Source organism: Gorilla gorilla, chromosome 17, assembly GCF_029281585.2.
Source record: "Gorilla gorilla gorilla isolate KB3781 chromosome 17, NHGRI_mGorGor1-v2.1_pri, whole genome shotgun sequence".
NCBI lineage: Eukaryota > Metazoa > Chordata > Mammalia > Primates > Hominidae > Gorilla > Gorilla gorilla.
This window is the reverse complement of record NC_073241.2, coordinates 65,910,982-65,924,310: the sequence shown is the minus strand read 5'-3', so window position 1 is coordinate 65,924,310 and position 13,329 is coordinate 65,910,982. Positions and strand designations below refer to the sequence as shown.

Here is a 13,329-nt window from a genome sequence, read left to right as displayed (position 1 = left end):
CGAGGGCCCAGTGAGAGGATGTGCATGAAAATAGAGAGGAGCTGGAGAGGAACTTCAGAAAAACCCACCACGTAGTGAAAAGGCAGAATAGGAGTCAGTGAGAGGATTGCAACCAAACAATGAGAAAAGACTAAGACAAATGTTGAGAAAACAATGAGAAATGCATGCGACTCAAAAGGCAACTATCCTGTTTAGCCTGGAGATGATCTAGAGGACACAGAGGCATCCAGAGGGGGATGGATCCAGAAAGTCAACAAAAAGCGACTTGAACTTCCCAATGTATCTGGCAGAGGCAGCCTTCTCACAGAAGTTACAACTTCAAAAGGCTCCAAAGATGCATATCATGCCCAGAGGCAGATGAAACACACTGCATGGTCACTGAACCCAGAGGTTCTCCTGAAAAAGTGTATTTCAGGTACCAGAAAGTCAACGTGAGTGTGTCTTGCCATACTGCAGGTGTTGTATCATTTTGAACAAATGTGTTCCAAAGATGGATGGGGGAAAGCAGGGCTGTTGAAGGGAAAGGGGGAGTGGTGGAGATAGCAGAGTAGTGATTAAGATCTTGAGCATGGACAAGGATGCTAGAAGGAGCCCCAGAGTTATTCTCCTTTGCTAATTTTCCCAGTCTCAGTCATTGTCTGGAAATTCAAAGTACCACTGTGGCTCAAGAACCCTCATTGTCCTTACATGTGGAGCCTCCTGACTGCACCTGAAAGCACTGACCCAAGGCTCCCACCTGGGATGAAAGGTGCAGATGTCTCACCCAGCCAACAAGCCAGATTCTCTGTGAGTGTCTCCAGATGCAGCAAACTTGTTCATCCCAAGTGCCTGCTCCAAGCGGGGTCTTGCAGCTCCTGAGGCATTTTCTTTTTTGTTAAATAAGAACAAGCTAATTGCTGTTCAAAACTTGAATTTTTTGTTTACACTAAACAGACTTTAGGATACAAATTTCATAGTAAAGGTTGATTTAAAACCATTATAATCTAATATTAGGAAACAATTATCTACAGCTCTCCCACATTTCTTCAGTCTTGCAAGCAAAGGCACTGATAGTCTTTTTTCTGCACTATCTTTCTAAGGATGTGTGCATAGCAAGGAGCCTTAGAAGACAGGGTCTTCTCTTAGAAGATAGGGTCTCTCTAGAGCAAAGATCTGGTTGGTTTATTGCCCACTGTAATAAAGACAATGTCTCCCTCTGGGACAAATGGAAGGCATGTTTACTGCCCATTATAAAAGAGTTCAGGTCCCCAAGGCTCAGGGTTCCTTTTCCCAGGTTCCCCACAATGTGCCTGCAGGTTTTACTGGGCCCTATTCACATCACCCTGTGGGAACTGGGGCTTGGGGAAATGGCACAAATGTTGATATTCTGGCTATTGCTATCACTAGAAGTAATGAAGTCCTTTGTCTCTGACCCAGGAATTTTGTGTCTTCTGCCAGCATCCACGGAATTGTGGCAAGGCAGCATATTAGCTTACAAATAGGGTAATGTTTCAGTTCCTTCATGGCTCTTGACACCTAATAGCTGCCTAGGAAATAATAATTTTGATCAGGTAATGTCCACCTCCCCTTCTCTTTTTTTGGAGTTGGTGTCTTGCTCTGTTACCCAGGCTGTAGTGCTGTGGCGAGATCATAGCTCACTGTAGCCTTGAACTCCTGGGTTCAAGCTATTCTCTTGCCTTAGAAATAATGCTCTTCTTTACCAACTTTTCCAGTGCCATTCTATGCCTATCTTTACTTAAGGTATATACTTTGTCTACTTCAGAAGGACTCAATCCCGATTAATGTTTCCAAATATGATGCAAGAAGACACACTTCAGACAACTGTCATTTCTATGAGGAGAAAAAGGGAAATTTTTAGAGACTGAGAAATGGCAAGGCAGAAAAACTTGATGATTTGCAAAGGCTGCCCACAGCAGGTGTAGCAGGTAGGACCTCAGCCTTGGGTAGAGTTGCTGAAAGATTTTGTCCAATTGACAAAATGGTATCAAGTAGCAGCAGTCAGGTGAGGCAGGGAGGGAGGCAGCCCTGAGTCATAGAACCACAAGGAATCTAGTTTCCTGCCAATTCATGAAACACTGAACTGGAGGCATCCAAAAGGTTTATGCAAGAGAACTAGCATGCAGTGTTAGGCTGATGATGGACAATATTCCATTGCTACCGTGCCAGTTGGAAATAGGATACCAGATGTTTCTGATTTCTGCTGTGTGGATTAGATAACCTCAGAGAGTCCCTACACCTGAAGGAGACTCAGAACATCTTCCACAACGAAGATGACAAAGACAGTCAACGCTAACAATGACGACAGCCAAAAGGACAAATGGATGCCCACAGGAAAAATCATTTAGACAAACTAAACATTTCATGATACTCTATGTCTAAATTTTATTTCCAGGTTTGAGGATCAGGAGGCTACAGGAATCGCCCTATTTACCCATACTTTAAATGCCTGCATCTGTGAGAGGAAGTATCCTTAACCTTTGTCAATAATGTCTGCTGGTGAGTAGGCCATGGCCATATAGGCCGTATATATCTCCAGGGCCAAACAATCAGACATTTGGAAATACCCTGGAATCCAATTACAGGTAGAGAAAAAAATCACTGTCAAACATATTTTTCCTTGACATAAATAAAAATAATATAGTGTGGCATCATTTTCAAATGTATCTGTGATGTATTATTTCTGTGTGCAATATGGAGAGTATCAAGCTCATAATAAAATAATGTAGACATAATTTTGCTTTCATGGCTAGGTTAGTGGGTGAAAGCCACTTCTAAATTCTTGACAGCTGCTTCCTTCCACTGGGAAATGCCATTTGTCTCCACCTGGCCTCAGGAGGGACTCATTTACAAGAGGGAGCAAGGAGGGAACATAGTTCTAGCTCTCCGGAGAAGGCAGCTTAACCCCGGGATGCCCTCCAGGGACCACCATCAACATATGGTTTTCAGGTGAGTAGTTTCTCTCTACTCTGTTTCCACGAAAAATGTTACCTGGATCTGACACAAATTGTGATAAGAGGTTATCTGGCTATCTTGACTTTACTTATGGGTACACAGATTATTATTATTAGTTTTCATCCTCAGAGAAACTTTCTCAAGAATTATGTTGAAGAACTCTATCCTAATTAGAACACTGTACCTTTTCTGACAAAGAGAATCACTTAGGTGCTTTCAGAATCATCTATGAGTTTCTAAAAATAATAGGAAATAAACTTACTAAGTAGATATTCTGATGTCTACCCCCAGGGATCAGTGAAAATAAGGAAAAGATATCAAAGCAATGAATGAAGAGATGCCTTTGCATGTTTGCCCAAACTTTGGGCTGACTGTCTCCATTAATTCCAACACAGTGCAAACAGGAACGTGTGTATGTCTTTCTTTCCCTCCCTTGGGCTGGTACTTTTAGAAAGAAGGAAAGTACTTAGACCATCATCACCAAGTCTAGGCAGTATGGGGACATACATCTGCTAAGCCCACAAGAGGGTCAGATGGAAAAATAATTCAAGCATGTATTGACTTGGTGGTGGGGATTAGGGGCATCATTCATTCAAAAGTTATAGCAGATTTACCTGGGGAAGCTTTTGGCTGAGAGATCTCACTAGATGGCATATCATGCTATCAGTATTTATCATTAGCCTTTCCCTTTTAAAAAGTACGTTTTGTAAGACAAAAGGAAAAGGAGTTTTTAATGTTTTCCTATCTTCTTCTTTCGAAAGTTCTTCAGAATCTGAAACAGGAGTTATAAAAGAAAGAACCCATAAAGGGACCTGTACTCCTGAGACACAGAAAATTCAATAACAAATATTAGTTTTTCCTTTTCTTGTAAATATAATTCTGAAATGTAGGCTGCAATTTTTGCAGATGTTGGTGAGAGGGTTAGCAAAGGGATGGTGTGGCATTAATATGAATAGCAATGCAAACATGGTAGAGCCATGACTCCATGACAAATGGCTGAGATGGGCATCAGAACACTAATTACACTCCCAGCACTGTGCCAAGATGGTCTGAAGCACAGCTTTCCATCTATCTGGGCCTCAGTAAAACATGGATAATAACATCTCCCCTACCTACCCAGATACGTTTGGGAAAAAGGGGCAGAGCACTACAAAAATGTGAAGCGTATTATGATTGCATGTTCCCACAAGGATAAAGAGTGAAAAAGCAAGGCAATCCCTGGCACGTTTGGACATCATGCCAGGTGTTTGGTGCAGGACCAACATCTGGATGTGTGATTATATTTTTAATTCTTCCTCCAGATGTCAGGATACTGGAAATGCTAGGGATAAGCAAAAGGTTACTTTTGAACATTTGAAAATGGGACTTGGTAAAAAGAATATACTATTAATTGGATGCTAACAGAATGCTTCAAAGAATAAAGTAGGCTGAGAAAAACTTGGTGACACCAACTTTGCATTTCTGTCATAAAGGCCAATGTCTACAAAGTAAAAGGAAACCTCTGCGGTTCTTTCTGAGACCACCATCTTTTCATACACTTGCGATGTCCAATTTTATAAGTCAATTACGTATCAGGACAAGGAAGACTATTTGCTCTTGCTGATTTGGATCCTGATTACTTAACATACAGTGCACAGCTCTTCTAGATCTCACAGGAGCTAGTATTTTTGACTTTTTTCCAGGAAAAAAGCAAACAACATCAAATGATGCTAGAATTCTTGATTATATGCAGATTCAAGCCCAGTATTCCTCTTTCAGAAGCAGGTATCATTTATTGTGTAATTTTGGTCAAACATTCTCTCAGTCTCTATTAATCCCTTCTCTGAAGAGAAAATAACACTTGCAAATATTCTTTTTTTTTTATTTTTGAGACAGTGTCTCGCTCTGTCACCCAGGCTGGAGTGCAATGGCACAATCTTGGCTCACTGCAACCTCCACCTCCTGGGTTCAATTCTCCTGCCTCAGTCTCCTAAGCAGCTGAGATTACAGGCATGCGCCACCACGCCTGGCTAATTTTTTTGTATTTTTTTTTTAGCAGAGACCGGTTTTCTCCATGTTGGTCAGGCCAGTCTTGAACTCCCGACCTCAGGTGATCCACCCACCTCAGCCTCCCAAAGTGCTGGGATTACAGGCAAGAGCCACTGTGCCCAGCTGCAAATATTCTTTTGAAAGCATACTGACATATTTTCCCCAAATGCATACTACACACACACACACACACACACACGTATACATGAAATGACTATTTTCTGTATTCTTACTGAAGCTGAAATATTCTTTTGCAGTGGCTAGAATGGTCTCGAGGTAAACTGTAATTCAATCAAATACATAAGAAATTCTCTTTTGCCACAAACATCAAGGAGAGAAATTGTCTTTTGCCACAAACATCAAGGAGATTAAAAATTTGAGGACAAATGACATTTACAGACACTGTCAATTCCCTCTCAGCTCGGGGCTGTTCTGTACTTCAGTTTAGACAATCATTCTGTAAAGGACGGGAGGTACAACTTTTAGTTAAACGTCCCAGGATAAAGTGCTGAACCACAACTCTGCAGGAGGATATCTCTCATATTGCCTCTGGAAATACCACAACGTAGATAATAGCAATGATATAAGGCAGGGTTTGGAAAGCACACGGCTGTTATAGAACAGTCTCTTTTCTTGACTCTCAGAGTCTCAATATTCTAAGACCGACATTACTCATCCATGACTGAGCCGTCTGCCTGGGACAATCTTCCATGGCTCAGGGATCGGGAGTAACGGGACGTCACGGGAAGCTGTGGAGGAGCCAGCCCGCTCCAGCAGAATGAGCCAAGGCTTGGAGAGCCAGCAAAGAATTGGACAGACAATATCGTTCCATTATATCCAGTTCTGCTAAGGTCATGGAGTCCAGCCTTGTTTAAATTAAACTTTATGCCATATTTAGTCAACCCTCCTAGAATTAAAAGCTTAATGCCTCTGCTGTCTTCAATTGGCTAAGTCTGCATCAGGCTGTAAGCCATAACACTTGACTAAAGCAAACAGTGCTAGCAGGAGGGTTAGTCAACACACACTGTGTAAACGCTGCTGAGAGCCATCCCTGTGTTAATGTGAAAGAAAACGCACCCACAGTGTGCAGAGCAGGCAGGAAAACAGCTGATGCTCAAGGCTGCAGTGTACAATATCATCGCGCCTCTCCAAATAAAGTGAAGAAGACAGAATATCTCCCAGGAGAGCTTGCCTGTCTGTACATAAGCACGTACACACACACACCCACATCCAACCATGTGCCAGTAATTTTTACAATTTGAATTATTTTCCTTCTTCCATATTTACCTTCTATTTTCACTAGGTCCACATTTTTCTTTGCTTGCTGTAATTAATTTTATTCTCCTTCAGTTTAATTTAAACCAGACTAACAGTTCCTCGGGTAAGAACATTCGAATGTTGGTCACTTGATTGGGCAGACCCACATCTCAAAATGATAAAGTATTAAATGAATATTCCAGTATTTAGAATTAAATATTAAAGTAAAGCTTATTTTCCATATTCTCCTTTTTCCATGGCCATACATTGACAACTTTGATGAATCATTTTGCTTTAATATAAGTGGCTCTGAAGACATCTAGTTTGTTAGTGACCAGGCAGTTGCAGTCACAACCCCCCTCCCCCAACAAAGTGTACCCATAGTTGCTGTCTCAGTATTAGCCTGCAGGTTGAAATCATCACTACTGCCCTGAGGAAGCCTGTCTGATGTTAACCTGTTCATTTTCCCTCTACTCTCCCTGTACTCACCTTGGGGATGGTGAGGGGTTCCTGGGGAGGAGGCAGACACCGTGAGAGCCTCTTGAGAGTCTGAAGATGAGGGGCTATGGCTCAGAGGAGCCAGGCAGGCTGGGGCTGCTGGCGAGGTCAGGTCCAAGGAGAGGTCGGCTCTGCCCCGGCTCACACTCCGGCTTCTCAGCTCCTTCTCGTGCTCCTCAGCTGCCAGCTGTTCCAAGTATTTGTATCTGAAAGTTAAATTCCAAAGGGTTTCCGTCAAACGAAAGAGGAGCCTGTGGCTGATGCTTGTTTATGGATGAAACACCTGCAGAATGAGCCGGTTTCCTGATGCACACAGCACAGTGCAGGGCTGGCTGGAGGGTCAGCCTGCCAAAAATACCCAGCAAAGCCAAGATGCTAATGATTAAAAATCCCACGTCACTCATAACCAAGCAAATTGGGGGAAATGGCAGCATCACACAGTCCCTAGATACTGGATCACTGCTGCAGAATCCTATCTTGCTCTTTTAGGAAACATTTGTAAATAAGCAAAACAGCAATAACCACCACCAAAAAGCCTCAAGAGTGATGGCTGAAAACCAAACCCCCTCGGAGCTCACAGCTGTGAAATGGGTGGGTGCCTTGGTGTGGCAGAGAGAAAAAAAATGCCCCCCATATACCAAAGGGGGTTGCTTGGATGAAGGCCTGCCTCTCTGAATTTCTGAACCTGCTTCAATACTAACAGCAATGCAACTGGAATTCACTTTGTTCTCTCAGTGCTGACCATGGAAACTTTTTTTATATTCTAAAATATTTCTGAGTAGGAATCAGACATCCAATAGCTTGAACCTGACGTCACATAGAGTTTATTCATCAAAGTCAGTTTAAAAGAACAAAGATACATCTGTTTTGCATTTCAGGCAGGCAGAACCCACTAACTGTTTATTAAGACCAGCTACCAATCATATTCCTCATAGTGCGCTTTATAGATCAGACCAAAATAACTTTGAAATGTGTGCCTCTTCCAGATGTCTGCTAATTTTACTCACCATTATTTTTTCAGAAATAAATTTATGCATTCAGCTGTAACAGGTTTCTTACTACCTTACCTACCACTAAACTTTGGAACAGCTTACTCAAGACCCTCACTTTGCATCTATCCAATTCACTGCTTCAGTTCCTCACAATGGGCATTAGACATGGTGTTCCTCATTTACCCAGATAAGAAAGGCAGAGCACATACTTAAAATATTTTTAAACAATGCATTTAAAAAGCATGCATTTTTTGCATCCCATCCTCAAGGTGGGTGTGGTTTCTCCATCTGTAATCCTCACCCCTTTTCCCTGCCAGCCCAAAGGCAGTCCACCCTTCGCACCACACTTGCATGCGCATCTCCCTCCAGGAAGGCTGCCTTGACCACCACAGCTGAAAGTGATCTTGGCCTTGCCTCTGAACTCATGTCGGATATGTAGTCCCTTCAACTCAGATGGCATTTTACATTTACTGCCTGGCATATTTAGTCATCTGTTCACATGTGTATGTCTGTTTTCAAAAAGCAAATAATAGGATTTTCATGAACAGGAAGATTACCATCCTCTGTTCTTTCCCTCGGTGCCTTGCATTTGTGGGCTGATGGGAAGCAGGCAGAGCATGCAGGGAGAAGCCTGCAGAGTGGCACCCCACCTGCAGAGGTCCACCTGCAGCCCAGGATGCCGAGGGAGCAAATGCATCCCATTTCATTTTTGTGGGGAATGAGCTTGCATTCACGGTGAATCTCTGATAAAAGGTGTGTAGTGCGTGTATATGTAGACACAAACACTTCAGGCTTGGCCAAGAGCACCACCTCTTGAGGGGTAAGAGAGGCAACAAAAGGAATGTGTTTGTGGCCTTAATTCGGGCCAGCAAGAAAAAGCCACTTGGCTGTGGAAGTAACAAGAACCTTGAAAGAAAACAATTTTAAGGGTAAGAGGCAGGGCCTCCAGCAGGTATGTGTTAAATGGGATGGTGGCAAGTTCAAGGCCAGAAATGCCCTAAGTCCGGGAGGAGTTGTGAGCACAGGCATTCCCACACTGCTGCAACAGGATAAAGGGGCAGGCAAGAGATGAGTGCAAATAAGAGAATCTGGACAGGTCCAGGAATTCAGGAGGTCAGAATCCCACGGCAAGAAATCAAATGAGTCTGGGGTGGGTGGTGGTGATGAAGCCCTCAATGAAAGGCTTCCAGCCAGGAGGACATCCCACTTGCTGCATTCCTTTCTGCTGGCTCATTCCTGGTCCTGGCCTTCTGCATGCCTCCCTGTGGGCAGCCAGGTGGGCAGGAATTTGTGGGGAGCCAAAGGGTTTAACCCACTTTCTGGGAGACTCCAGGGACCACTCATCCCAGAGCCTGTATATATTTGACTCAAATGCTATTCCTGTGTACCCCTTGGCCTCACAGATGCCATCACTGAAGATCTGTAAGACATGGGAAGAGTTAAAGGTTTAATCTGAATTGTCCCAAAACACGATGTTTATGTGTTAGACAAAAATGGTAGAAGCAGAGGTAGAGGGATGGTGAGTTGTTGCTTCATGGATAAAGAGGTTCAGTTGTATAAGATGAGAAGAGTCTGGAGACTGGTTACACAACAATGTGAATGCACTTAATGCTACTGAAATACACATTTAAAATGGTTAAGATGGTCAATTTCATGTGATGTGCATTTGATCATAATTAAAAGTTTTTTTTTTAATATGGCGGGGCAGAGAGGCATGGAGGTCAAGAGCACTAAACCTTTCTGAAAAAGCAGCAGCAGCGTTCATCTTCAGTGGCCAGAGTGGTGAAGGCAGTGGGCTGGTACGCGGGGACGGCCACGCCACAGGCATTTACAGTGTTACAGCTTAGCGACCCCTCTTGCCCCACAAGAACCTCCAGCAGTTCTTGGGGAGGAAGCTGGACCTATGTCATGACCTTTTCCTAGACAATGACTTAAGTGCTGTGGGGCCCAATAGTACTTGATCTGAGGACCCACCGGCCCATGCAATGACTGTCACGTATCCCTGCTGCCACGCGAAGCCACACTCAATCCACAGACCGACAGAGCCTCCTCTGTGGGAAGCACCGGGCTTTCTATCCACAAACCACAGCCCCAAGAAAAGACTTCCTACTTTTGCTGCCTTCATCCAAACATTCCCGTTTATCCTCTGCCTATATCACTTGTTTGTTCATTCATCTTTTCATTTATTTATTGAACATTTGTCAAGTGCCTGTCATGTGCTAAGAACTGTAGTGGGCACTCAAGATTTAATAATAAACAAGGAAAAATCCCACGCTCACAGAGCTCACAGTTCAGTGGGAGAGAGAGACAAATAAACCACTGGGATGAACTCCAACATCCACCAGAGCTCAGTGGCAGGGCTGGTACTGCGGCTCAGTCTCTTTTCACAGGGCCCTACAGAAACTCTGCTTGACTTTAGATGAACCTAGACCTACTTACTGATGACTTTTCCTGCCACACTTCTATTTGGAAATTCTCACTTACATTAAAGTAAAATCTGGCTCCCTTTCACTTCTGCCCTGTTCTCAGTCCTTCTAAGCAAGGCTCAGAATCCTTTCTTACTGCTTCATTGATCATTTTCATGCACAATTTCCAAAACCCTAGCCCAGTTCCAACCTTTTCTTTGCACTTTGTTCCCATAGCCCATTTACTATAAAGCATTTCTTCTCCATGCCCTGCTGTCTCCCTCAGACTAACAAACCCAAACAGAAGTACCCTCCTGTGCTACCCCCCAACACACTTCCTTACTACACACACTTCTTTTTTCTCCTTTAAATTATTTGTGAATGTCATTTTAATCAATCATTATCCTATAAAGCCTTTCTTCTAATACTTAAAAGGATGAGAAGTAGCATCTCAACAGAAACTTACTCCTGGTCTGCACCATTGCCAATAACATAGTTTGTCTGAAATTATGGAGTGAGATGATATGAAATAATATAATGTGTATCCAGATGGTCACTACACCTCAAAATAAGATGACATTCATCTTGTTACAGTTACATGATACAAACCTCAAAAACCATCTGCTGTGACTCTGGCTGTCTTTTTCTGAGTCTTGCATTAAGGGTAAGAGATGTGGGACTTGACGAACACACATTGCTCTATCTGGAAGAGTTACTTTTCCTTATTTCTGTACTACTTCCCACCTCTGATCTCTACTAGTTTCCATTTCCAAATTCCATTATACTTGGAAATCTTACTTTTTCCTGGCTTAGTAGGAACTCTTAAAAGCTTTTGAAACAGGGATGAAAGTCTATTTCCCCTAACTCCCATCTTCACCAGGTTATTCAAGAAGAAAACTAACAAGAAAAATGGCTGAGCCAAACCAAAGGAAAATGCATGGCTGCTTCCCTAGACCTCCGTGTAAACAGAGAGGTGGCTTCAAGGGAAGAATCCCACAGTGGGCCTGGGGAGCACACTCCTGTGTCCAGGCTGATGGGCAGCCTGGGAGCAAAGACTAAGGGCAGAACCAGAGGAGAGAGGAGAAGCAGCAACCTCCTCTTACGAGTTTGCCAGACATAAGTGAAGTCTTGTTTGGACAAAAAAGAGCAGTAAATAATATCCAGAAAGAGCTGGACTTCCGTGGTTTGGGGAAATTTTGAAGTCAGCTGAGCCAGTTCAGATCTTGACACAGCACTTAAACCACCTCCCCAGGAGCTGCCAAGCCTTGTCTGTGTGGATTTAACCTAACAGTCAAGTTGTTGAAAGCTCAAATAAGTACAGAATCTGGGGGGAGAACTAAAATAACAAAATTTAGTTCCTTATGCCTGGGCAGGAAGTCAACCGCATTTTCAGTGAAAGTATATGTGATGCCCTCTGATGTAAAAAACAGGTACTAGTGAGAAATATAAGCTTCCTATTTCTTTAGCAGCATGTTTCACTCTAGATTTGCCAGCCACAACTGGTTATTAGGATGACAATAATCAAATAGAATGTTGGAATCAAAGCAATGCCATCATTTTATTTAAGAGGTTGATCTAAGCATCTAATTCTTAAATTGAAGACAGGCAGTCTCCACTCTTCCCTGCCTCAGACTGTCCTGATGTATTTAGCTGGTGTTTAGAAAATTAGCACAATTCTACTTCTTATTGGCCCAGTCCAGAAATTGTTAGGTTCCCAGCTGGCTCCAGCATAAAAGGTGTTAAAAGCAGCCGTTCCATCTCTCCATGCAGTCACCCCACCTGGTGGTAGAGGGGACGACTGCAGGCTATAAAGAGCTGGGGGTGAAAACTTGTCTTTTGCCAGTCTACTTGTAAAACCAGTTTCCACTGTTTCTCTGCATTTATTAGACACTGAACATCTTTGTATCTTTTATTGAGATTCAAAGCATGTTGCCATTGAAATATACTACTGATCAACACCAGAGTTTTGAGCTGCTCTGTTATATGACCTAGGCTGGTTCGAATATTACAGTAACATTTTAATAACATACTTCTTAATCTTATAAAGTAATGTATCTCATATATGTTTTTCTTACAAAATTGTATACAAATATTTTGTGGATAGAAATTTAAAAATGTATTCATGCATTTTCTAGTTAGCATCACAAACCACAAAGATTCATACCATAAATAAAGTAGTTTTTAAAATGAAAAAAAAAAATAGTTTACAGCTTGAATATTTTAAATAAAGCTGTTGGTTCATTTACTCATTTACTGATTCAATATATTATTCCTAAGTCCCAACTACATGCCAAGCACTGTGGTGGGTACTGGGGAAATAAAGGAAATCCAGCCATTGTTCCTGCCATCGAGGAGCTGAGTACAGTTCAGTAGGGAGACAGGTAAGTGACCAGGCACACCCAGAAAGAGTCTCAGATATATCTAGTGCCCCCAGCCGCTGCCTGGCACAGTGTGTATACTAAAATATTTGTTGAAGCAGTGCTGACCATGTGACATAAAAGTACGCAGTAGAACATGTAGTCCAGGCTCAGCAGTGGTGGTGCAGGGTATTTCAAATGTATGCCCTGCGTCATTATGCTAACATAAACGTGCTCATTTGAAGGAGAATTTTGAAGGAATAGACACACTTAACCATGATGGCACCAAATGACAAATCCATACTTTTATTGGAAAATTTAGGTAACTAGTACACTCTGTTCTGCAAAATGCCAGCTATGTAAGGTTTTAGGTGAAGCAGTTATATTTTAATCGACAGTCTCTCTGCATGCTAGGTTAACAGTGCAAAGTCACATGCGATTTGTTACAATGGGAAAGAAGAAATATACAAACCTTTCTTCTCTTGCTTGCCTTTGCTCCTCTCTTTTGTCTAAATAATCTCGGCTAATGGAAATATGTAGAACAAACAAACAGGAAAAGAGAATAACAGAATTAGATACTCAGAAAATTACCAATAAATTATAAACAGTATATCATGAAAGACTGGCACTGCCTCAGAAATGTAAAATGGTTGTAGCTGAATTTTTAAAAGTTTAAAGCCTGTACTTCAAAATTATTAAATACAATTGATTTTCAATACAATCACAGGGATTGCAGAAAACATAGGATTATTGGATTCACCCAGAAACACTACTAATTACTTGTTGGAAAGAATTTAAGTATCCGAGGAAAGAGAAGTTTTTAAAAAATCCATAAATAAA

At 42.2% G+C, this 13,329-nt stretch overlaps 1 protein-coding gene across 13 annotated transcripts in view; it reads right to left on the bottom strand.

Annotated features, from left to right (window-relative positions):
• The window catches only part of FHOD3 (formin homology 2 domain containing 3), a 479,946-nt gene that overhangs the window by 76,560 nt on the left and 390,057 nt on the right, over positions 1 to 13,329 (bottom strand). For all 13 annotated transcript variants that reach the window (XM_031003628.3, XM_055368089.2, XM_055368091.2 and 10 more), the window contains 2 exons: positions 12,962 to 13,012; positions 6,727 to 6,941 (listed from right to left, as the gene is read on the bottom strand). In XM_031003628.3, the coding sequence (XP_030859488.2) occupies positions 6,727 to 6,941; positions 12,962 to 13,012 (266 nt within the window). The remainder of the gene's footprint in view (positions 1 to 6,726; positions 6,942 to 12,961; positions 13,013 to 13,329) is intronic.